This window comes from Pristiophorus japonicus, chromosome 7, assembly GCF_044704955.1.
Source record: "Pristiophorus japonicus isolate sPriJap1 chromosome 7, sPriJap1.hap1, whole genome shotgun sequence".
Taxonomy (NCBI): Eukaryota; Metazoa; Chordata; class Chondrichthyes; family Pristiophoridae; genus Pristiophorus; species Pristiophorus japonicus.
Genome location: NC_091983.1, coordinates 236,931,175 through 236,957,927, shown reverse-complemented (window position 1 = coordinate 236,957,927; position 26,753 = coordinate 236,931,175). Strand labels below are relative to the sequence as shown.

At 48.2% G+C, this 26,753-nt stretch overlaps 1 protein-coding gene across 1 annotated transcript in view; it reads right to left on the bottom strand.

Moving 5' to 3' along the window:
* The window catches only part of LOC139266703 (equilibrative nucleobase transporter 1-like), a 60,140-nt gene extending 35,851 nt beyond the window's left edge, over positions 1-24,289 (bottom strand). The window contains exons 1-4 of the mRNA XM_070884291.1: positions 24,100-24,289; positions 15,414-15,546; positions 12,296-12,342; positions 6,546-6,622 (exon numbers count right to left, since the gene is read on the bottom strand). Of these exons, the coding sequence (XP_070740392.1) occupies positions 6,546-6,622; positions 12,296-12,342; positions 15,414-15,546; positions 24,100-24,289 (447 nt within the window). The remainder of the gene's footprint in view (positions 1-6,545; positions 6,623-12,295; positions 12,343-15,413; positions 15,547-24,099) is intronic.
* Between the last annotated feature and the right edge of the window lie 2,464 nt (positions 24,290-26,753).

Sequence of the window (26,753 nt, the reverse complement as noted above, 5' to 3'; positions counted from 1 at the left end):
GACTCACTCACACACTCCACCCAAACACATTGCACCACACTCACTCACTCACACATTCCACCCAAAGACACTGCACCACACTCACTCACTCACACACTCCACCCAAACACACTGCACCACACTGACTCACTCACACACTCCACCCAAACACATTGCACCACACTCACTCACTCACACTCCACCCAAACACACTGCACCACACTCACTCACTCACACTCCACCCAAACACACTGCACCACACTCACTCACTCACACTCCACCCAAACACACTGCACCACACTCACTCACTCACACTCCACCTAAACACACTGCACCACACTCACTCACTCACACACTCCACCTAAACACACTGCACCACACTGACTCACTCACACACTCCACCCAAACACACTGCACCACACTCACTCACTCACACACTCCACCTAAACACACTGCACCACACTCACTCACACACTCCACCTAAACACACTGCACCACACTCACTCACTCACACTCCACCCAAACACACTGCACCACACTGACTCACTCACACACTCCACCCAAACACACTGCACCACACTCACTCACTCACACACTCCACCCAAACACACTGCACCACACTCACTCACACACACGCCACCTAAACACACTGCACCACAATCACTCACTCACTCACACTCCACTGAAACACACTGCACCACACTCACTCACTCACACACTCCACCTAAACATACTGCACCACACTCACTCACTCACACACTCCACCCAAACACACTGCACCACACTCACTCACTCACACTCCACTGAAACACACTGCACCACACTCACTCACTCACACACTCCACCTAAAAACACTGCACCACACTCACTCACTCACACACTCCACCCAAACACACTGCACCACACTCACTCACTCACACACACTCCACTGAAACACACTGCACCACACTCACTCACTCACACACTCCATCCAAACACACTGCACCACACTCACTCACTCACACACTCCACTGAAACACACTGCACCACACTCACTCACTCACACACTCCATCCAAACACACTGCACCACACTCACTCACTCACACACTCCATCCAAACACACTGCACCACACTCACTCACTCACACACTCCACTGAAACACACTGCACCACAATCACTCACTCACACACTCCACCCAAACACACTGCACCACACTCACTCACTCACACACACTCCACTGAAACACACTGCACCACACTCACTCACTCACACACTCCACCTAAACACACTGCACCACACTCACTCACTCACACACTCCATCCAAACACACTGCACCACACTCACTCACTCACACACTCCACCTAAACACACTGCACCACACTCACTTACTCACACACCCCACCCAAACACACTGCACCACACTCACTCACTCACACACTCCACTGAAACACACTGCACCACAATCACTCACTCACACACTCCACCTAAACACACTGCACCACACTGACTCACTCACACACTCCACCCAAACACACTGCACCACACTCACTCACTCACACACGCCACCCAAACACACTGCACCACACTGACTCACTCACACACTCCACTGAAACACACTGCACCACACTCACTCACTCACACTCCACCCAAACACACTGCACCACACTCACTCACTCACACACTCCACCCAAACACACTGCACCACACTCACTCACTCACACACTCCACCTAAACACACTGCACCACACTCACTCACTCACACACTCCACCCAAACACACTGCACCACACTCACTCACTCACACACTCCACCCAAACACACTGCACCACACTCACTCACTCACACACTCCACTGAAACACACTGCACCACACTGACTCACTCACACACTCCACCTAAACACACTGCACCACACTCACTCACTCACACACTCCACCTAAACACACTGCACCACACTGACTCACTCACACACTCCACCCAAACACACTGCACCACACTCACTCACTCACACACTCCACCCAAACACACTGCACCACACTCACTCACTCACACACGCCACCCAAACACACTGCACCACACTCACTCACTCACACACTCCACTGAAACACACTGCACCACAATCACTCACTCACACACTCCACCCAAACACACTGCACCACACTCACTCACTCACACACTCCACCCAAACACACTGCACCACACTCACTCACTCACACACTCCACCCAAACACACTGCACCACACTCACTCTTCCACACACTCACCCAAACACACTGCACCACACTCACTCACTCACACACTCCACCCAAACACACTGCACCACACTCACTCTTCCACACACTCACCCAAACACACTGCACCACACTCACTCACTCACACACTCCACTGAAACACACTGCACCACACTCACTCTTCCACACACTCCACCCAAACACACTGCACCACACTCACTCACTCACACACTCCACCCAAACACACTGCACAACACTCACTCACTCACACACTCCACCCAAACACACTGCACCACAATCACTCACTCACACACTCCACCCAAACACACTGCACCACACTCACTCACTCACACACTCCATCCAAACACACTGCACCACACTGACCCATTCACACACTCCACCCAAACACACTGCACCACACTCACTCACTCACACACTCCATCCAAACACACTGCACCACAGGTAAGAATCGGAGGAAACATCGACAGCATCAGCGTAAACATTTTGGACTTAAGTTTTGGACATTGCTTTTCCATATTTTCTGTTACTGCAGAAGAGCAGATAGAGGATTGGGATAAGTCCAGACATGTTCCACAGGAATCCACATCAGGTGGGCGGGGATGGGTCAATGGCTGAAATCGTAGGAAGGTGAATGATGCAGGACCCTTTGTCATGTAATGGGAACCCATCAGTGAGAGATCAGGTAAACTGGTCAGTGCTCAAGCCATCGAAATGACTGAGAGCCCCGGAGCGCGGGAACCTTACGTCAAAGTAAGCCATTTGGCCACCCAGACGATGGAGCCTTTATCCCCAGGAAGAGCCCAGTAACAAAGGTACAGGTCGAAGAGCTGATTCATTGCTGTTGGTTGGACTGCCTCAGGCAAAGGACTGGTTTTTGGTGCGAGAATTCAGAAGTATTTTTCGGGTATAAGAGACAGCAGTTTGCAGCCATCTCTCTCTCTCTCCTAAGAAACATAGAAAATAGAAACATAGAAAATAGGTGCAGGAGTAGGCCATTCAGCCCTTCTAGCCTACACCGCCATTCAATGAGTTCATGGCTGAACATGAAACTTTAGTACCCCCTTCCTGCTTTCTCGCCATACCCCTTGATCCCCCGAGTAGTAAGGACTTCATCTAACTCCCTTTTGAATATATTTAGTGAATTGGCCTCAACTACTTTTTGTGGTAGAGAATTCCACAGGTTCACCACTCTCTGGGTGAAGAAGTTTCTCCTCATCTCGGTCCTAAATGGCTTACCCCTTATCCTTAGACTGTGAGCCCTGGTTCTGGACTTCCCCAACACTGGGAACATTCTTCCTGCATCCAACCTGTCCAAACCCGTCAGAATTTTAAACGTTTCTATGAGGTCCCCTCTCACTCTTCTGAGCTCCAGTGAATACAAGCCCAGTTGATCCAGTCTTTCTTGATAGGTCAGTCCCACCATCCCGGTAAACAGTCTGGTGAATCTTCGTTGCACTCCCTCAATAGCAAGAATGTCCTTCCTCAAGTTAGGAAACCAAAACTGCACACAATACTCCAGGTGTGGCCTCACCAAGGCCCTGTACAACTGGAGCAACACCTCCCTGCCCCTATACTCAAATCCCCTCGCGATGAAGGCCAACATGCCATTTGCTTTCTTAACCGCCTGCTGTACCTGCATGCCAATGTACCATGACACCCAGGTCTCGTTGCTTTCCTTTTTCTAATCTGTCACGATTCAGATAATAGTCTGTCTCTCTGTTTTTACCACCAAAGTGGATAACCTCACATTTATCCACATTATACATCATCTGCCATGCATTTGCCGACTCACCTAACCTATCCAAGTCACTCTGCAGCCTCATAGCATCCTCCTCGCAGCTCACACTGCCACCCAACTTAGTGTCATTCGTAAATTTGGAGATACTACATTTAATCCCTTCATCTAAATCATTAATGTACAGTGTAAACAGCTGGGGCCCCAGCACAGAACCTTGCGTTACCCCACTAGTCACTGCCTGCCATTCTGAAAAGTACCCATTTACTCCGACTCTTTGCTTCCTGTCTGACAACCAGTTCTCAATTCACGTCAGCACACTACCCCCAATCCCATGTGCTTAAATGTTGCACATTAATCTCCTGTGTGGGACCTTGTCGAAAGCCTTCTGAAAGTCCAAATACACCACATCAACTGGTTCTCCTTTGTCCACTTTACTGGAAACATCCTCAAAAAATTCCAGAAGATTTGTCAAGCATGATTTCCCTTTCACAAATCCATGCTGACTTGGACCTATTATGTCACCATTTTCCAAATGCGCTGCTATGACATCCTTAATAATTGATTCCATCATTTTACTCACTACTGAGGTCAGGCTGACCGGTCTATAATTCCTTGCTTTCTCTCTCCCTCCTTTTTTAAAAAGTGGGGTTACATTGGCTACCCTCCACTCGATAGAAACTGATCCAGAGTCAATGGAATGTTGGAAAATGACTGTCAATGCATCCGCTATTTCCAAGGCCACCTCCTTAAGTACTCTGGGATGCAGTCCATCAGGGCCTGGGGATTTATCGGCCTTCAATCTCATCAATTTCCCCAACACAATTTCCCGACTAATAAAGATTTCCCTCAGTTCCTCCTCCTTATGAGACCATCTGACCCTTTTTATATCCGGAAGGTTGTTTGTGTCCTCCTTCGTGAATACTGAACTAAAGTACTTGTTCAATTGGTCTGCCATTTCTTTGTTCCCCGATATGACTTCCCCTGATTCTGACTGCAGGGGACCTACGTTTGTTTTTACTAACCTTTTTCTCTTTACATACCTATAGAAACTTTTGCAATCCACCTTAATGTTCCCTGCAAGCTTCTTCTCGTACTCCATTTTCCCAGCCCAAATCAAACCCTTTGCCCTCCTCTGCTGAGTTCTAAATTTCTCCCAGTCCCCAGGTTCGCTGCTATTTCTGGACAATTTGTATGCCACTTCCTTGGCTTTAATACTATCCCTAATTTCCCTAGATAGCCACGGTTGAGCCACCTTCCCTTTTTTATTTTTACGCCAGACAGGAATGTACAATTGTTGTAATTCATCCATGCAGTCTCTAAATATCTGCCATTGCCCATCCACAGTCAACCCCTTAAGTATCATTCGCCAATCTATCTTAGCCAATTCACGCCTCATACCTTCAAAGTTACCCATCTTTAAGTTCTGGACCATGGTCTCTGAATTAACTGTTTCATTCTCCATCCTAATGCAGAATTCCACCATATTATGGTCACTCTTCCCCAAGGGGCCTCGCACAATGAGATTGCTAATTAATCCTCTCTCATTACACAACACCCAGTCTAAGATGGCCTCCCCGCCAGTTGGTTCCTCGACATATTGGTCTAGAAAACCATCCCTTATGCACTCCAGGAAATCCTCCTCCACCGTATTGCTTGCAGTTTGGCTAGCCCAATCTATGTGCATATTAAAGTCACCCATTATAACTGCTGCACCTTTATTGCATGCACTCCTAATTTCCTGTTTGATGCCCTCCCCAACATCACTACTACTGTTTGGAGGTCTGTACACAACTCCCACTAACGTTTTTTGCCCTTTAGTGTTCTGTAGCTCTACCCATATAGATTCCACATCATCCAAGCTAATGTCTTTCCTAACTATTGCATTAATCTCCTCTTTAACCAGCAATGCTACCCCACCTCCTTTTCCTTTTATTCTATCCTTCCTGAATGTTGAATACCCCTGGATGTTGAGTTCCCAGCCCTGGTCATCCTGGAGCCATGTCTCCGTAATCCCAATCACATCATATTTGTTAACATCTATTTGCACAGTTAATTCAACCACCTTATTGCGGATACTCCTTGCATTAAGACACAAAGCCTTCAGGCTTGCTTTCTTAACACCCTTTGTCCCTCAGTACTGCCCCTCTGACAGTGCAGCACTCCCTCAGTACTGCCCCTCTGACAGTGCAGCACTCTCTCAGTACTGCCCCTCTGGCAGTGCAGCACTCCCTCAGTACTGCCCCTCTGACAGTGCAGCACTCTCTCAGTACTGCCCCTCTGACAATGCAGCAATCTCTCAGTACTGCCCCTCTGACAGTGCAGCACTCTCTCAGTACTGCCCCCTGACAGTGCAGCACTCTCTCAGTACTGCCACTCTGACAGTGCAGCACTCCCTCAGTACTGCCCCTCTGACAGTACAGCACTCTCTCCGTACTGCTCCTCTGACAGTACAGCACTCTCTCAGTACTGCCCCTCTGGTAGTGCAGCACTCCCTCAGTACTGCCCCTCTGACAGTGCAGCACTCCCTCAGTACTGCCCCTCTGACAGTGCAGCACTCTCTCAGTACACTTGACGCTCTATCACACACAATCCTACATTACCTGAATGTTTGTTATGAAAAAACACCTTCCTCCCACTGCCATCAGACAGAGTGCAGGGAACAACAGTGTTGCTGAAGCTGCAACAGAGGGAGAGAGGGAGTGTGAGAAAGAGAGAAAGAACTTTCATTTATACAGTGCCTTTCACCACCTTAGGACGTCCCAAAATCTTCACAGCCAATTAATTACTTTATCTTAACATTATTGTAATGTAGGAAATCCAGCAGTCAATTTGTGCCCAGCAAGCTCCCACAAACAGCAACCTGATAAATGACCAGATCTGCTGGGTTTTTTAGTGTGATGTTGGTTGATGGATAAATATTGGGCGCCCTTCTTCTACTCAATGGAAAAAGAGGGAGGGGTTCCGTTAGCAGCTCTTGGGGCCACTGGCCAGCGACAGATCCCTCGCCTCGTATCAGAAGGGCATCAGTGCCGAGGCCCGTATCTACTATGGGGCTCTGTTCTCTGCGGATCCGTCCTATCGAGGTTGCTCGCATTATTTTGTGCGAGGACCTGCTGAAGGTCAGCCCGAAGGGTGGTGAGCAGCTCGATGCCCCGCTAAGCCTGGGGGAGCTGGCCGGTGCCCTCAGCCCATTCTCGAGGGGCAAGTCCCCAGGGCTGGACGGTCAGACCGTGGAGTTCTGGGATGTTCTTGGGTGGGCGGTGGTGGGCGACTACCTGTGAGTCTTGGGGAAAGTCTGGAGGCCGGGGTGATATTCCTCTCTCAGTGCAGGGCAGTCATCATCCCGCTGCCCAAGAGTGAAAATCTGCCCCTACTGAAGATCTGGTGCCTGGTCTCCCTCCTTAGCACGAACGACAAGTCTTTGCTTGCCTTGGCACCATGTTGGCCCAAATGATCCACCCTGACCAGTCCTACACAGATCAGGGCCGGACCATCCACAACAGCATCCATCTGTTTCGGGACCTGGTCCACCATTCCCAGAGGACTGGTCTGTCGGTGGCATTCCTTTCCCTGGATCAACAGGATGGATCACGAGTGCCTCTTCAGGATACATTCAGCTCATGCGCACATTCAGATTCAGGACACATTTTTTTAACTCGAACTGACTTGCGTGGAGTGTCTGATTAAGGTCAACGGGTCTTTGACAGCGTCCCTTGGCTTCGGGATATGGGACCGTCAGGAATGCCCCTTGTCTGGCCAGTTCCATGCTTTCTGTCTGGAGACTTTCCTGCATCTTTTGCGGAAGATGTTTACGGGACGGTCTCTCCAAGGGCCGGGCGTGGAGGTCGTGCTCTCGGCTTACATCGCTGACGAGCTCCTCATGGTCACGGATGCCGTTGTCTTGCGGAGGTTGCGCGAGTGCCAGCGGGTCTAATCTGCCGCGTTCTCTGTGAGGATCAACTGGGAGAAATGTTCCGCACTCCTGGTCAGTCAGTGGTGGGAGGAGCTCAGAAATTATACCTGGAGTACAACTCATCTCCTCAACCTGGGAGTTTACCTTCACCCTGCTGAGGAAGCCTGGCTGGCAAACTGGCAAGTGCTGGAGGCTAAAGTCACTGCTCACCGAGGGCGCTGGACAGGACTGCTCCAAGTGCTGTCCTACAGGGGTAGGGCGCTGGTCATAAACCAACTGATGGCCGCTATGTTGTGATACTGATTGGTCACTTTGATACATCCCCCGCCCCTCCCCCGAATCTGTTGCTGTCATGTATTCAACCAGCATTGTAACCCATGTATAAACTGACCTAAGTTGTGCACCGTGAGAACACTGACCACTAGATGGGAGACATTCCTAACCTGGACCTTCAGGTATAAAAGGGGAAGCTCCACCCACCTTCAGCACTTGAGTGCTAAGGAATAAAGGACAGGTCACAGACTGACCTTCTCTCAAGCATGGGCCTCGTGTGCATTTATACTGTGTAGTAAGGACGTATCAATGGCGACAAGAAACTGGGATTTAAACCACGCGAGCATGGCCACTAGCAGAACAGACGTGAGATACTGTGTTAAGGAATGGTTGGGACAGAGATTCAACATTGTTAAAGCAGCACACAGTTCTCCAGGCAGACAAGGGCAGTCAGGCATGCCCCAACATGTAGTCGAACCCAGAGGGGGAGTTCGACAGAGACAATGGCAAGCTGAACAGCGATTCACGCCAATGCGGCCAGTAATGGGGCCATCAACACCTGTTAATGGTGCACTCAAGGACAATAACAGGGGCAGTCAGGGACGATCGACTGGCAAGGGACCTTTTGTTTCAAACCGCAACTCATGCTGGAGGCGTGGAGGCATACATTCAGCCGGATTTTGCAGAGATGTGTAAAATACCTGCAGAAATTGCAGAAATGGACACTGGGGGAAATCGCTGGAAGCTGAAGTTCAGCGAGTTCATGTGGAGCATGTATACAGTTCTTACACCAGGACGCCACCGATAATGATGAAAGTGCTCCTCAATGGCATCCCAATATCAATGGAGTTAGACACGGGTGCCAACCAGTCCCTGATGGGTATCAAACAGTTCAAAAAGTTGTGGGCATCCAAGGCCAGGAGGCCAAAATTATCACCGATTGACGCACAGCTACGGACTTACACAAAGCAGATCATTCCGGTGCTGGGCAGCGCCACGGTAGTCGTGAGCCACAAAGATTCGGAGAACAGGTTGCCACTCTGGATTGTCCCAGGGGACGGTCCCGCACTACTGGGGAGGAGTTGGCTTGCTGTCATGAACTGGAAATGGGCGATGTCAATGCAATTTCCTCTGTGGAGCGAGTATCATGCTCACAGGTCCTGGACAAATTTGACTCATTATTTCAACCCGGCATTGGCACTTTCATGGGGGCCAAGGTAGTGATTTACATAAACCCGGACGCCAGGCCAGTACACCACAAGGCCAGAGCGGTGCCGTACGTGATGCGGGAAAAGATAGAAGGCGAATTGGACCGCCTGTTGAGGGAAGGCATCATCTCACCAGTCAAATTCAGTGACTGGGCGAGCCCAATTGTGCCGGTGCTCAAGGCAGATGGGTCAGTCAGGATATGTGGCGATTACAAGGCCACCATCAATCGGGTGTCACTCCAAGGCCAGTACCCGCTACCGAGAGCGGAGGACCTCTTTGCGACGCTATCCGGGGCAAACTTTTTTCAAAATTGGACCTGACCTCAACTTACATGACCCAGGAGCTGGCGAGTGAGTCGAAGAAGCTGACCACCATCACGACACACAAGGGGTTGTTTGAGTACAACAAATGTCCGTTCGGGATTCGCTCGGCCGTCGCGATCTTCCAACGAAATATGGAAAGCCTCCTCAAGTCGATTCCAGGGACGGTGGTTTTTCAGGACAACATACTCATTACGGGTTACAATACGGAAGAACACCATTTCACAGGCGCAAGAATGAACTCTCGATTCAGGCCGATTGCCTACTGTGGGGAAACCGCGTAGTCATGCCCCAGATGGGTAGAGAGGTGTTCATCAGAGAACTCCACAATGGGCACCCGGGCATTGTCACAATGAAGACAATTGCCAGGTCACACGTTTGGTGGCCAGGGATAGATGCAGATCTGGAACTTTGTGTTCGCAGGTGCAACACGTGTGCCCAGCTGGGCCATGCGCCCAGGGAAGCCCCCCTTAGCCCTTGGCCATGGCCCGCCAAGCCTTGGTCACGCATCCATGTGGACTACGCAGGTCCTTTCATGGGGAAAATGTTTTTGGTTGTAGCAGACGCCGACTCCAAATGGATTGAGTGTGACATTTTAAATTCAAGCACATCCTCTGCCACGGTAGAAAGTCTACGGGCAATGTTTGCCACCCACGGTCTACCGGACATCTTGGTCAGTGACAGTGGCCCGTGCTTCACAAGCACTGAATTCCAGGACTTCATGGTAGGCAATGGAATTAACCATGTTAGAACGGCACCGTTCAAGCCGGCCTCAAACGGCCAGGCAGAACGAGCAGTGCAGATAATCAAACAGGGGATGCTCAGATTCCAAGGGGATTCCCTACAAACCCACTTATCACGCCTCCTGTTGGCCTATAGAACCCGACCACACTCGCCCCCAGGGGTTCCACCCGCTGAGCTACTAATGAAAAGGATGCTCAAAAACCGATTATCCCTTATACACACCACCATGAAAGAAATTGTCGAGAGCAGGCGCCAGTCACAATATCACTACCATGACAAGAATGCGAGGGCGCGATGTATTGATGTAAATGATCCTGATTTTGTCCTCAACTACGCTGCAGGACCCAAATGGCTCGCAGGCACTGTGGTTGCCAAAGAGGGAAATAGGATTCTGGTAGTTAAACTTACCAATGGACAAATCTGCCGCAAACCTGTGATCCCAATAAGACTTTGGGGGGTGGCGGAGGTGATGTCATGTATTCAACCAGCATTGTAACCCATGTATAAACTGACCTAAGTTGTACACCGTGAGAACACTGACCACTAGGTGGGAGACACTCCTAACCTGGACTTTCAGGTATAAAAGGGGAAGCTCCACCCACCTTTATCACTTGAGTGCTAAGGAATAAAGGACAGGTCACAGACTGACTTTCTCTCAAGCATGGGCCTCGTGTGCATTTATACTGTGTAGTAAGGACGTATCAGTCGCCAAGATTCAGAAGATGCTTGTTGACTTCAGGATCAAAGGGAAGCATTGGGTCTGTGCCATGTTATCAGTCTCCTGCTTAGAGAGGGCGGTCAGGCGTTGGTGTGGGTGTGTACCCAGGCTGCGACCTTCCGTCTTCAGACCCTGTAGAGATATCTGTACGTCAGGGATCTTCCCAAATGGTGTGCGCTGGCGACGTATTTCTTCCGCTAGCTGCACGGACTCAATTATAGCACTCAGCTATTGCCAATAAATCTGGGGTGTGGCTGGGCCTCCTTGCAGGAGCTGCCTGTCTTTTACCATGTAATGATCAGGATCTGCAATGCTGTCACCTCCAGCCGGAGTTCTCCCCCGTCAGGAGTGACAGCTATACTCCGGGAGCTGCTGCTCAGGAATCCGTGCCTCCACGTCCGCGTGTCACGTGGCTGGCAGAGGGAAAGACACTGGCTGGCAAGATGACCAGAGTCAGGGGCCTATTGGATAAAGGAGGAGCGGGCTGGATGTTCCATGAAGATTTGGCACAGCGCATGTCGTGGCACAGTATCTGGTCCATGGCCAAAGCCATCGAGACGCTAAAAGAGGCACTTTGCCCTGACTCCACGAGGTGTGTCGAGGAGGCTCAAGTGTGTGGACTGATCCCGTCCATGTTTTCTCATCGGCACCAGGGCTCGAATCCTCCCTCGGGATCCGGCGCCTCACAGCTTGAACCATCTCTTGGAGATCCCTGCCGTCCTTTTCCACTCTGCACGGAGGGGTTTCCTGTACGGGCTGCTCTTGCACACTCTCCACTTTGTCTTCCTCGTCTGCCGTCCGGACACGCCTTGGCGGGCCATCTTGCCATCGGGAGGAGGCGGGGCTCCCCAGTGGAGGTCACTCAATGTGGGACTCCTCCCCTTTTCTATTGGGGAGATGGAACCAGCCATCAAACACTGAACTCAACATGGAAAAAGTGTCAGTAACTAAGGACTGGTGCTCTATCCTTCCCTCTATCCAACTTTTATAATGCTGATAGAGTTAGATGAGGAAGGATGGGAGGAGGCTGGAGTGGAGCACAAAAGCCGGCATGGACTGATTGGGCTGAATGGCCTGTATCTGTGCTGTATATTCTACGTAATTCTATGCAGGTATTGAAGGACCATGTGTGGGACCTCACTGGGTTCTGACAGGGGGAGGGGCTAGACTTACCAGCAGTGGAGAAGGCGATGATCAGAGTAGCGGTGGTGTGGAGGAATCTGTGGAGATAAAAATCAGAGCTTAGTTTAAACTCCTTTGTCCCCACATTCACCTCCCCTTCCCCTGAAAGGAATGAGCTCCCAGTTATCCAACGTCTCTCACCACCTCAGGATGACCCAAAGCGCTTCACAGCCAATGAAGTACTTGATAAACAGACCCAGAGTACAAAAGCAAGAAGTTATTGCTAAATCCTTCATAAACCACTGGTTAGGCCTCAGCTGGAGCCTTGTGTTCAATTCTGGGCACCGCACTTTAGGAAGGATGTCAAGGCACTAGAGGGCGCAGGGGGGATTTACCAGAATGGTACCAGGGATGAGAGACTTCTGTTATTTGGAGAGACTGGAGAAGCTGGGGTTGTTCTCCTTAGAGCAGAGAAGGTTAAAAGGATAATTGATAGAGATGTTCAAAATGATGACCGGTTTTGATCGAATAAATAAGGAGGAACTGTTTCCAATGGAAGGAGGGTCAGGAACCAGAGGACACAGATTTAAGGTCATTAGGCAAAGGAGAGGTGCAACAAGACCTGGATGTCATGGTACATCAGTCATTGAAGGTTGGCATGCAGGTACAGCAGGATGGTTAAGAAAGCAAATGGCATGTTGGCCTTCATCGCGAGGGGATTTGAGTACAGGGGCAGGGAGGTGTTACTACAGTTGTACAGGGCCTTGGTGAGGCCACACCTGGAGTATTGTATACAGTTTTGGTCTCCTAACTTGAGGAAGGACATTCTTGCTATTGAGGGAGTGCAGCGAAGGTTCACCAGACTGATTCCCGGGATGGCGGGACTGACATATCAAGAACGACTGGATCAACTGGGCTTGTATTCACTGGAGTTCAGAAGAATGAGAGGGGATCTCATAGAAACGTTTAAAATTCTGATGGGTTTCGACAGATTAGATGCAGGAAGAATGTTCCCAATGTTAGGGAAGACCAAAACCAGGGCTCACAGTCTCAGGATAAGGGGTAAGCCATTTAGGACCGAGATGAGGAGAAACTTCTTCACCCATAGAGTGGTGAACCTGTGGAATTCTCTACCACAGAAAGTTGTTGAGGCCAATTCACTAAATATATTCAAAAAGGAGTTCGATGTCGTCCTTACTATTCGGGGGATCAAGGGGTATGGCGAGAAAGCAGGAATAGGGTACTGAAGTTGCCTTTTCAGCCATGAACTCATTGAATGGCGGTGCAGGCTTGAAGGGCCGAAGGGCCTACTCCTGCACCTATTTTCTATGTTTCTATGTTTCTGAGAGGGGCAGTACTGAGGGAGTGCTGCACTGTGGGAGAGGCAGTACTGAGGGAGTGCTGCACTGTGGGAGAGGCAGTACTGAGGGTTCGCTGCACTGTGGGAGGGGCAGTATTGAGGGAGTGCTGCACTGAGGGAGTGCTGCACAGTAGGAGGGGCAGTATTGAGGGAGTGCTGCACTGAGGGAGTGCTGCACAGTAGGAGGGGCAGTACTGAAGGAGTGCTGTACTGTGGGAGGAGCAGTACTGAGGGAGCGCTGCACTATGGGAGTGGCAGTACTGAGGAAGAGCTGCACTGTTAGAGATGCCCTCTTTCAAATAAAAAGCTAAACCAATGTCCCTTCCGCCCTCCGAAGTGGACATAGCTGGTACTGGAAGAACAGGGCAATTCTCCCCGGAATCCTGTGGCCAATATTTATCCCTCACGCACATCACTAAAAATACAGTTGGTGTCTGGTCATATTGCATTTCTCTCTGTGGGATCTTGCTGTGCATAAATTGACTGCCACGTTTCCTACATTAGAACAGTGACTACACTTCAAAAGAACTTCATTGGTTTTAAAGTGTTTTGGGACATGCTGAGGTGGTGAAAGTATATAGTTCAGTCATAAATTGCTCCAATAAATGCACACAGTGTTTTTTGGATTTATTCGGGGAACTATTCTCAGAGTTTACACTGACAACAAATCAAAACAGCAATCAAACTGTATCTCGATTTGGTCTCTCTTCAATCTTCTCTGCTCGAAAGAGAACAACCCCAGTTTCTTCAATCTCTCCACATGACTGAAGTTCCTCATTCCCGGTAAACCTCCTCTGTACCTCTGATATCTTCTTTGTGACATCACAAACACACGGACGACAAGAACATGATGCTTTTATAATATACATCAGCAGTTGTATTTACACAGTAGTCCACTAGGGGGAGCTACATTATACTTCTCCCCCCTTAATGAGTAATTAATCATAACAAAATAATCATCATACATAACTTGCATGGTTATACACATCAAAGATATTCGGGCCAAAATTTACCCCCGCCCGAAACATGGCATACACAGCACGTTTCTATGGTTTTTACCGCCATGGTGAGCGAGGTCGCCTCTTGAGCAAAATTCTGCTCTTTGTTTTTTTCACTCGGATCCGGAAGTTGCACTTAATGGGGGCGGATATGCGGCGGTGACAAGACTAGAGGGGGGAAGTTGCGGGGGCCGGGGGCTGTGGAGTGGTCCCGGTGATGAGGTCAGCACAATGCCGCATCACCACGGCTCTCCCCTTCACTTAAAGGTGAGAGCCTGCGCGATGAGGATACCTTCGCTCTCCAAACTTGGTGTTGCAGTTAGACTCATTCTAGGCTGAGCCTGAGGAGAGTTTTTCTTCAAGAGATGCCCTTGATCTACATTTGAACTCTGTACAACTTCAGACTGTCTGCCTGCCTGACTCAGACTTAAATTCTGACTTTCTCTTGGACTTGTTTCCAGTACATCAGATGTAGGATTTGCTATTGGTACTCTACTTATAACAAGACTATCTGACTCATCAGAAATAATCGAATCATTTCAACTTTCAGCTCCTTCAATATGAACAAACCTAACATTTCCATCATCAAATATGTGCGAGGACCATATATCTTTAATATTCCTGGTAACCACTTTAACCATTTATGGTGATGGTTCTTCACTCTAACCTTCTGATTCAATATTACACATCACTCTCTTACTCTACCTCTTTCATGATTCTCTTTCTGTCTTAATTGTTTCTCTTCTACTGACTGTGTCAAGTCATATCAACCTCTAACAAACCAAAAGCCCAGAAGAGGGCAAGTACTTACATGGCCAGGACATGGGTTACCATGGTACCAAAGTGGTCAAACAGTAAACCACTGGGAAAGGCCACAAAGTTGATGGTGCAGGAGGCGAGGGTGAAGATGAGGGTGAAGCGCTCATCCTGCCAATCACAGTCCACTGAGAGAGAGAAAGAAAGGACGAGAAAGTGAGTGAGACAGACAGAGAAAGAGCATCGATTTCTACAGCGCCTTTCACCAACTCAAGCCGTCCCAACTGAAGTCCTTTTGAAGTGTAGTTACTGTTGCAATGTAGAAAACATGGCAGCCAATTTTCACACAGCAAGCCCACACAAACAGCAACGTGATTAATGACCAGATCATCTGTTTTTTTGTGATATTGGTTGTGGGATAAATATTGTCCCTATCCCTTGGGCAGAACTGCCCCTGCTCTTCTTCCAATAGTGGCTGTGGGAACTTTTCTTCAAATAAGAGGGCAGACTGGGGCCTTGGTTTAATGTCTCATATGAAAGACGGACCCTCCAACAGTCTGGTGTTCCCTCAGTAATGACTTTCCGACAGTGTGGCCTTCCCTCAGAACTGCCCCTCCAACAGTGTGGCTGTCCTGCAGTATTGTCCCTCTGACAGTGTCGCACTCCCTCAGTACTGCCCCTCTGACAGTGTGGCACTCCCTCAGTAATGCCCCTCCGACAATGTGGCACTCCCACAGTACTGGCCCTCCAACAGTGCGGTGCTCCCTCAATCCTGCCCCTCCTATTGACCCTATGCCAATTTGCTTGTGGCTCAGGAAATAATGCAGTGATTACCACTTTTGTGGTTTTGCTTTTCAATTTAGTCCCTAGATGTTCAAACTCTCTCAGCAGAACCTCTTTCTTAGTTCTACCTATGTCATTGGTACCTACATGTACCACGGCAACTGGATGCTCCCCCTCCCACTCCAAGTTCTCCTCCGGCCCGGAGGAGATGTCCTTTACCCTGGCACCAGGTAGGCAACATCGCCTTCGGGATGCACACTCTCGGCTGCAGAGAACCCGATCTATCTCCCGAACTATACTATCCCCAATACAACCATCTGCCTCTTTACTCCCCGCACTTGAATGGCTTTCTGCACCACGGTACTTTGTTCAGTCTGCTTGTCCACCCCGCAGTCTGCACACTTATCCACAAGTTTTGCAAGAACCTAAAATCTATTGGACAAGTGCAGGGACTGAGGCTCCTGCAATACTACCTCCTGGATCCCCTTACCTGCTTCACTCGCAGTCACATGCTCCAGTCCCTGACCATGTGTCAATTCTAAAGTATTTAATCTAGAGGGTGTGGCTGCCTCCTGGAGCAACAGGTCCAATTAACTTTCTCCCTCTCTCATGTCTCGCAATGGCTGCAGCTCGGACTCCAGCTCCTCAACCTGGAGCCGCAGACACTTACCGCAGATGTAGTCGCCCTCGACCAAAACTTCTCGAACCTCACACATATTGCAGCAACAACACATCTCCTGTTTTCCCATTATTTTATTGAATTAATTAGTTTTGCGTTAATCAAGTATTTACCCTATATAGTTTATCAAATTAGTTAAACAAGTAAAGGTTAGTTTTTAGTATTTAGTTATATGCTATATATTAATTTAAAAGAAAAACTTAGCCCACAATCACTACTAATCACTTACCTGCATTACCTGTGATGTCACATACAGGGTTCTCCTCACCCGGAGCCATGCGATCTCCTGGGAGAGTCATTAACCAGAAAAAAACCCAGGCCAATTGCGGAAAAATCTGGGAAAATTCATCTCCGATCCAACCAGGTGATCAAAACTAGTTCAGGAGATCACACTGGCTGTATGCTGATGGTATGTTGCCTCCCGAGTGCAAGGGTCAAGGATGTCTCAGAACGGCTGCAGGGCATTTTCGAGAGGGAGGGTGAACAGCCAGTTGTCGTGCTGCATATAGGTACCAAAGATATAGGTAAAAAACTGGATGAGGGCCTACAAGCTGATTTTAAGGAGCTAGTTTAAAAAGTGGGACCTCAAAGGTAGTAATCTCAGGATTGCTACCAGTGCCACATGCTAGTCAGAGTAGGAATTGCAGGATAGCTGAGATAAATTGCAGGATAGCTCAGGAATGGTGCAGAAGGGAAGGATTTAAATTCCTGGGACATTGGAACCGGTTCTGCGGGTGGTGAGACCTGTACAAACCGGACGGTCTGCACCTGGGCAGGACCGGAACCAATGTCCTAGGGGGAGTGTTTGCTAGTGCTGTTGGGGAGGGGTTAAACTAATATGGCAGGGGGATGGGAAACTAGGCAGGGAGACAGAGGGAAATAGAATGGGGGCAGAAGCAAAAGATAGAAAGAAGAAAAGTAAAAGAAAAAGTGGAGGGCAGAGAAACCTAAGGCAAAAATCAAAAAGGGCCACATTGCAGCAAAATTTTAAAGGGGCAAAGTGTGTTAAAAGGACAAGCCTGAAGGCTCTGTGCCTCAATGCGAGACGTATTTGTAATAAGGTGGAGGAATTAACTGCGCAGGCAGTAAAGTGTGTTAAAAACGAATATGATATAATTGGTATCATGGAGACATGGCTCCAGGGTGACCAAGGCTGGGAGCTCAACATCCAGGGGTATTCAACATTCAGGAACGATAGACAGAAAGGAAAAGGAGGTGGGGTAGCATTGCTGGTTAAAGAGGAAATTAACGCAATAGTAAGGAAGAGCATTAGCTTGGATGATGTGGAATCTGTATGGGTGGAGCTGACCAAACTGGTAGCAATACGGTGAGGAGGATTTCCTGGAGTGTATTAGGGATGGTTTTCTAGACCAATATGTCGACGAACCAACTGGAGGGCTGGCCATCCTAGATGGGTGATGTGTAATGAGAAAGGACTAATTAGTAATCTTCTTGTGCGAGGCCCCTTGGGGAAGAGTGACCATAATATGGCAGAATTCTTTATTAAGATGGAGAGTGACACAGTTAATTCAGAGACGAGGGTTCTGAACTTAAGGAAAGGTAACTTCGATGGTATGTGACGTGAATTGGCTAGAATAGACTGGCGAATTATATTTCAAGGATTGACGGTGGATAGGCAATGTCAAACATTTAAAGATCACATGGATGAACTTCAACAATTGAACATCGTTGTCTGGAGTAAAATTAAAATGGGGAAGCTGGCTCAACCATGGCTAACAAGGGAAATGAAGGATCGTGTTAAATCCAAGAAAGAGGCATATAAATTGGCTATATAAAGCAGCAAACCTGAGGACCACAAGGAATTTAAAATTCAGCAGAGGAGGACAAAGGCTTTAATCAGGAGGGGGAAAAGAGAGTATGAGAGGAACCTTGCTGGGAACATAAAAACTAATTGCAAAAGCTTCTATAGATATATGAAGAGATCAAGATTAGTGAAGACAACCGTAGGTCCTTTGCAGTCAGAATCAGCTGAATTTATAATGGGGAACAAAGAAATGGCAGACCAGTTGAACAAATACTTTGCTTCTGTCTTCACGAAGGAAGACACAAATAACCTTTCGGAAATACTAGGGGACCGAGGGTCTAGTCAGAAGGAGGAACTGAAGAAAATCCTTATTAGGCTGGAAATTGTGTTAGCAAAATTGATGGGATTGAAGGCTGAAAAATCCCCAGGGCCTGGTAATCTGCATCCCAGAGTACTTAAGGAAGTAGCCCTAGAAATAGTGGATGCACTTGTAATCATTTTCCAACAGTCTATCGACTCTGGATCAGTTCCCATGGACTGGAGGGTAGCTAATGTAACACCACTTTTTAAAAAAGGAGGGAGAGAGAAAACGGGGAATTATACACCAGTTAGACTGACATCAGTAGTGGGGAAAATGATGGAATCAATTATTAAAGAAGAAATAGCAGCGCATTTGGAAAGCAGTGACAGGATCGGTCCAAGTCAGCATGGATTTGTAAAAGGGAAATCATGCTAGACAAATCTTCTGGAATTTTTTGAGGATGTAACTAGTAGAGTGGACAAGGGAGAACCAATGGATGTGGTGTATTTGGACTTTCAAAGGCTTTTGACAAGGTCCCACACAAGAGATTGATGTGCAAAATTAAAGCAGATGGTATTGGGGGTAATGTACAGATGTGGATAGAGAACTGGTTGGCAGACAGGAAGCAGAGAGTCAGGATAAATGGGTCCTTTTCAGAATGGCAGGCAGTGACTAATGGGGTGCTGCAGGGCTCAGTGCTGTGACCCCAGCTATTTACAATATACATTAATTATTTCGATGAAGGAATTGAGTATCATATCTCCACGTTTGCAGATGACTCTAAGCTGGGTGGTGGTGAGAGCTGTGAGGAGGATGCTCAGAGGCTGCAGGGTGACTTGGACAGGTTAGGTGATTAGGCAAATGCATGGCAGATGCAGTATAATGTGGATAAATGTGAGGTTATGCACTTTGGTGGCAAAAACACGAAGGCAGAATATTATCTGAATGGCGGTGGATTCGAAAAAGGGGAGGTGCAACGAGACCTGGGTGTCATGGTATATCAGTCATAGAAAGTTGGCATGCAGGTACAGCAAGCGGTGAAGAAGGCAAATGGTATGTTGGCCTTCATAGCTAGGGGATTTGAGTATAGGAGAAGGGAGGTCTTACTGCAGTTATACAGGGCCTTGGTTAGACCTCACCTAGAATATTGTGTTCAGTTTTGGTCTCCTAACCCCGAGGAAGGACATTCTTGCTATTGAAGGAGTGCAGCAAAGGTTCACCAGACTAATTCCCAGGATGGCAGAACTGACATATGAAGGGAGACTGGATCGTCGGGGCCTGTATTCACTGGAGTTTAGAAGAATGAGAGGGGATCTCATAGAAACATTTAAAATTGATGGGACTGGACAGATTAGATGCACTAAGAATGTTCCCAATGTTGGGGAAGTCCAGAACCAGGGGACACAGTCTAAGGATAAGGGGTAAGCCATTTAGGACTGAGATGAGGAGAAGCTTCTTCACTCGGAGAGTTGTTAACCTGTGGAATTCTTTATTGCAGAGAGTTGTTGATGTCAGTTCATTGGATATATTCAAGAGGGAGTTAGATTTGGCTCTTACAGCTAAGGGGACCAAGGGATAGGGAGAGAAAGCAGGAAAGGGGTACTGAGGTGAATGATCAGCCATGATCTCATTGAATGGTGGTGCAGGCTCGAAGGGCCGAATGGCCTCCTCCTGCACCTATTTTTCTATGTTTCTATGTCTGCTGTGACTTTTATTCCCACCCTCGGGCCTCGGTCTGCTCCGGCTCAGGTACGTCGCCGCTCTGCGGAAAAAGTTAGGAAAAACAAGGCAAAGCAAAACCTCCCGCCCCCACTTCACCAGACTCTCCCACTTACCAAACCCTGTTTTCCCACTCTGAGCTGCTGCACTCCGAGCTAACAGCACGTGCCCTCGATTTTTAAATTGCTTGTGGCTCAGATGAGTCACCACTGGTCAGCTGCTCAAAAAACGGTTTTAACTAGTTTTAACTAACTGGCTATTTAGCAAACTACTGGAGAGCTAGCTAGCTAGTTTGTCTCTACCTCAGCCTGAAAGAATGCTAAATATTTAACTGTTAATCTTACTGAGAGGCGACTAGCAATTGCCACCAGCCTCCAAACCCTTGAGACTCTCCCACTCACCAAACTCGGTTTTCCCACTCTGAGCTGCTGCACAGATGCAAAGTATTCATGATATATCTTACCGACATCTTCTGCCTCTACACACAGATTTCATTGACGGTCTCTAAGAGGCCCCACTCTTTCTCTAGTTATTCTCTTGCTCTTAATATATCTATAAAACATCTTTGGCTTTTCCCTGATTTTACTGCCAACATTCTTTCATTCTCTCTCTCTGACTTCCTGATATCTTTTTTAATTCTTATACTCCGCTAGAGTTTCTGCAGTGTTGAGTTCTCCGTATCTGTCATAAGCTTCCCTTTTTTTTTATCTTACTCGATATGTCCCCCGACATCAGAGGGCTCTAGATTTGTTAGCCCCACCCTTTTATTAGTGGAACATACTTGCTCTGTACCCTCAGGATCTCCTCCTTGAATGACTCCCACTGCTCTGACACTGATTTCCCATCAAGTAGCCAGTTCCAGTCCATTTTGGCCCAATCCCATCTCAGCTCAGCAAAATTGGCTTTTCCCCAGTTGAGAACTTTTTTCACTGGTCCCCCTTTTTCCTTTTCCATAACTACCCTAAATCTTACTGAATTATGGTCACTAGCACCAAAATGCTCTCCCACTGATACCCCTTCCACCTGCCCCTCTTCATTCCCCAAAACTAAGTACAGAACTGACCCTTCCTTGTTGGGTTTGTTATGTACTGGCAAAATAATTTTTCCTGAATGCATTTTAGGAATTCCGCACCTTCTGTACCATTCACACTACCTTTTTCCAAGTTAATATGGGCATAGTTGAAATCCCCCACTATTACAGCTCGATAGATTTTGCACTTTGCAGCAATTTGCCCACATATTTGTTCTTCTATCTCACTCTGACTGCTTGGGGGTCTATAGTACACTCCCAATATTGTGATCGCCCCTTTTTTATTCTTTAATTCAACCCATATGGCCTTGTTTGATGACTCCTCTAACATATCATCCCTTCTCACAGATGTGATTGTTTCTTTAATCAATACTGTGACACCCGCTCCTGTTTTACCCCCCTCTCTATCCTGTCTGAAAATCCTGTAACCAGGAAAGTTCAGCTGCCATACCTATCCTTCTGTCAGCCACGTCTCAGTAATAGCTATAATATCATACTGCCAAGTGTCAATCTGTGCTCTCAGCTCATCTGCCTTATTTCCTATACTCCTTACATTGAAGTATATCACATTTAGTATTGCCAAACTACCCTTTTGTCTATTTTCCAGCCCTTGTTTCATCTATCTTCCAAATTCACTTTCTACTTCTACTACTCTGCTGCCCAATTCCAGCTTTACTTCTCTTCCCACTGAATCTATTCTCCAGTTCCCATCCCCCTGCCAAGCTAATTTAAATCCTCCACAATAAGAATAGCAAAACCTCCCGCGAGGATATTGGTCATGGGTATATTGAGGAGCAACCTGTCCGGCTTGTACAGGTCCCACCTCCCCCAGAAACAGTCCCAATGCCTCAGGAATCTAAAGCCCTCCCGCATGTACCATCTCTCCAGCCACGTATTCATCTTCTCTATCCTCCTATTTCTGTACTCACTAGCACGTGGCTCCGGGAGTAACACGGAGATTGCTACCTTTGAGATCTTGCTTTTTAATCTTTCTCCTAGCTCCCAAAACTCTGCCTGCAGGACCTCACCCCTTTTTCTACCTATGTCATTCTCTTTACTTATCTCTTCCTATTTACATACCTCTATAGAAATGGTTACGATCTGTTTTTATGTCTCTTCCTAATTTACTCCCATATTCTTTTTCTCTTTCCAGATCAATTTCTTGGTCCTTCTTTGCTGAATTCTAAAATCCTCCTAATCCTCAGGCTTATTAGTCTTTTTGGCACCATTATAAGCTCTTCATTCGATCTAATACTAGTTTTAACATCTCTTGTTAGCCACGTTTGACCAGTTTTCCTGTGAGGTTTTTGTGTCTTAAAGGAATGTATATTTGTTGTAAATGATGTATTAGATCTTTAAATGCTAGCCATTGCTGGTCTACCATCATACCTGTTAATGTAGTTTCCCAATCTACCTTAGCCAAGTCACCCCTCATACCGACATAGTTTGCTCTGTCCCTCTCTCCCTGTCACTCTTTTTCACTGTCCCTCTCTCGATCTGTCATCCCTTTCTCTCTCTCAGTTTCTCTCTCTCTCTGTCTCTCTCTTTGTCCCTCTCCCTCGCTCTCTCTGTTCCTCTCTCTCTCTGTCCCTCTCTGTCACCCCTGTCTCTCTCTTTCTCTCTCTCTCTTTCTCTGTCTCTCTCTCTTTTTCTCTGTCTCTCTCTTTGTCCCTCTCCCTCACTCTCTCTCCCCCTCTCTCTCTGTTTCTCTCTCTCTCTGTCCCTCTCCCTCCATCACTCTCTTTCGCGCTCTCTCTCTGTCCCTCTCTCTCTGTCACTCCTTACTCTCTCTCTCTCTGTCCCTCTCTCATTCTCTGTCCCTCTCTCTCTCTTTCTCTGTCTTTCTGTCTCTCTCTCTGTCCCGCTCGCTCTTTCTCTCTGTTCCTCTCGTTCTCTGTCCCTCTCTCTCTGTCACCACTTTCTCTCTCTCTCTGTCCCTCTCTCTCTCTCTCTCTTTCTCTCTCTCTGTGTTTCTCTCTCTCCCTCACTCTCTCTCTGTCCCTCTCTCTGTCACCCATTTCTCTCTCTCTCTCTCTCTCTCTCTCTGTTTCCCTCTCTCTCTCTCTCTGTGTCTCTCTCTCTCTCTCTGTCTCTCTGTTTGTCTCTCTCTGGCCCTCTCCCTCCCTCACTCTCTCTGTCCCTCTCTCAATCTCTGTCCCTCTCTCTCTCTCTTTCTCTGTATTTCTGTCTCTCTCTGTCCCTCTCGCTCACTCTCTCTCCTCCTCTCTCTCTGTCCCTCTCTCTCTGTCACCCCTTTCTCTCTCTCTCTGTCTCTCTCTCTCTCGTTCTCTGTCACTCTCTCTCTCTGTTGCCCTCTCTCTCTGTCCCTCTCTCTCTGTCCCTCTCTCTTTCTGTCCCTCTATCTCCCTCCCTTCGGACACTTACTGGTGCCATTCCAAACTCAGTCACTCTCTCTCCCTCTTTCCCTTCCCCCCCTCCCTTCCCTCATCCCGCAGATACTCACTGGTGCCATTCCTCACGCCGGGGTCGCTGGAGTTGTGCAATGGGACACAGAGGTCGGAGAAATATTCCTCCTTCTTCAGTACGAAGATGAGGGAAGCCCAGCCGAAGATCACGCCACTGAAGCTGATGCACTCGAAGAGCCCGGTGGCAAAGGTCAAATACCGCTTGGCCTTCTTGTTCAACGGTGCCATTGACCCCGAGTCTTGTAAATTGCCCTTTTATAACCTGGGAGGTTCCTGATCCAGTGCCTGAAAGAAAGAGCCCCCATTTCTACAGTGCCTTTCACCACCTCAGGACATCCCAATCGCTGTACAGTCAATGACCTACTTTTTGAAGTGTAGTCATTGTTGTAATGAAGGAAATGCCGCAGCCAATTTGCACACAGCAAGAACCCACAAACAGCAATGTGATCAATGACCAGATAATCTGTTTATATTGATGTTGGTTAAGGGATAAATATTGGGTCCCAGGACACGGGAGAAACCTCATTCCCTGATCTTCTTCCAATAATGGCCAGAGGTTCTATTATGTCCTCCCAAGGGGATAGATGGAACTTTGGTTTAAAATCACGAAAGACAGCGTATCCTACAGTGCAGTGCTCCCTCAGTACTGACCCTCTGACAGTGCAGTGCTCCCTCAGTACTGACCCTACAACAGTGCAGTGCTCCCTCAGTACTGACCCTACAACAGTGCAGCGTCCCTCAGTACTGACCCTACAACAGTGCAGTGCTCCCTCAGTACTGACCCTCTGACAGTGCAGTGCTCCCTCAGTACTGACCCTACAACAGTGCAGTGCTCCCTCAGTACTGATCCCACAACAGTGCAGCGTCCCTCAGTAGTGACCCTACAACAGTGCAGTCCTCGCTCAGTAGTGATCCCACAACAGTGCAGTGCTCGCTCAGTACTGACCCTCTGACAGTGCAGTGCTCTCTCAGTACTGACCCTACAACAGTGCAGTGCTCCCTCAGTACTGATCCCACAACAGTGCAGTGCTCGCTCAGTACTGATCCCACAACAGTGCAGCGTCCCTCAGTACTGACCCTACAACAGTACAGTGCTCCCTCAGTACTGACCCTCTGACAGTGCAGCGTCCCTCAGTACTGAACCTACAACAGTGCAGTGCTCCCTCAGTACTGACCCTACAACAGTGCAGCACTTGCTCAGTACTGACCCTACAACAATGCAGTGCTCCCTCAGTACTGACCCTACAACAGTGCAGTGCTCCCTCAGTACTAACCCTACAACAATGCAGCATCCCTCAGTACTGACCCTACAACAGTGCAGTGCTCCCTCAGTAATGACCCTCTGACAGTGCAGTGCTCCCTCAGTACTGATCCCACAACAGTGCAGTGCTCACTCAGTACTGAAACTCCAACAGTGCAGTGCTCCCTCAGTACTGACCCTACAACAGTGCAGCGTCCCTCAGTACTGACCCTACAACAATGCACTGCTCCCTCAGTACTGACCCCACAACAGTGCAGCGCTTGCTCAGTAATGATCCTACAACAATGCACTGCTCCCTCAGTACTGACCCCACAACAGTGCAGCGCTTGCTCAGTACTGACCCTACAACAATGCACTGCTCCCTCAGTACTGACCCTACAACAGTGCAGCGTCCCTCAGTACTGACCCTACAACAGTGCAGCACCCCTCAGTACTGACCCTACAACAGTGCAGCGTCCCTCAGTACTGACCCTACAACAGTGCAGCACCCCTCAGTACTGAACCTACAACAGTGCAGTGCTCCCTCAGTACTGACCCTACAACAGTGCAGCGCTCGCTCAGTACTGACCCTACAACAGTGCAGCGTCCCTCAGTGCTGACCCTACAACAGTGCAGTGCTCCCTCAGTAATGACCCTCCGATAGTGCAGCGTTCCCTCAGTACTGACCCTGCAACAGTGCAGTGCTCCCTCAGTACTGACCCTCCCAGTATTGTCCCACCCTCGTGAGACGTCAGACGTTGGTTACACTCCGAAAGGAATGCGGAGAATCCTGTTCAGTGATTCTCAATTTTACCCAGGGAGGGGTGAGAATGAGGAACTCATGATTGAGGTGAGATACAAAAAGGGGAAGCTGGATAATCACAAGTGTGAGAAAGCAATTGAAGGATAAGTTGACGGGGTGAGATGAAGTGTGGTGGGAGAAGGCCCGTGTGGAGCATAAACACTGGCATAGACCTGTTGGGCCCAATGGCTATTTTCTGTGCTGTAAATATTTTGTTACACTTGCGGAAAACTCTTCCTCATTCATCTATAATTTGCTGACTACTTCCGTAAAATCTAAAATGCAAATTATACAGCGCTCAAAATCAAAACAAAAATAAATGTGGTGAGATAAGAAGAAATTATGGTAGATAATAATTGTTGTGTATGCAATAACTGTTAGTCTGAGTACTGTTTAACTCCAAGAGGTATGTCCTTGGCTCTGCTTTAGTAAGGCCCAAAATGAATAATATACAAAATGACTGGCCTTTTATACTTGGGCTGCACACATATGCGTGCAGCCCAATGGCCTCCAACAGTGACGCCATCTAGTGGCTAGTGATCCCGAAAGTACATACATGACAATACCCACCTCTGAGATATTAACACAGTCTTTTATAAATTGAGATGGTCCGGTGTTTTACCCTCTCGGGTTGACCATCTCAGTTCAAC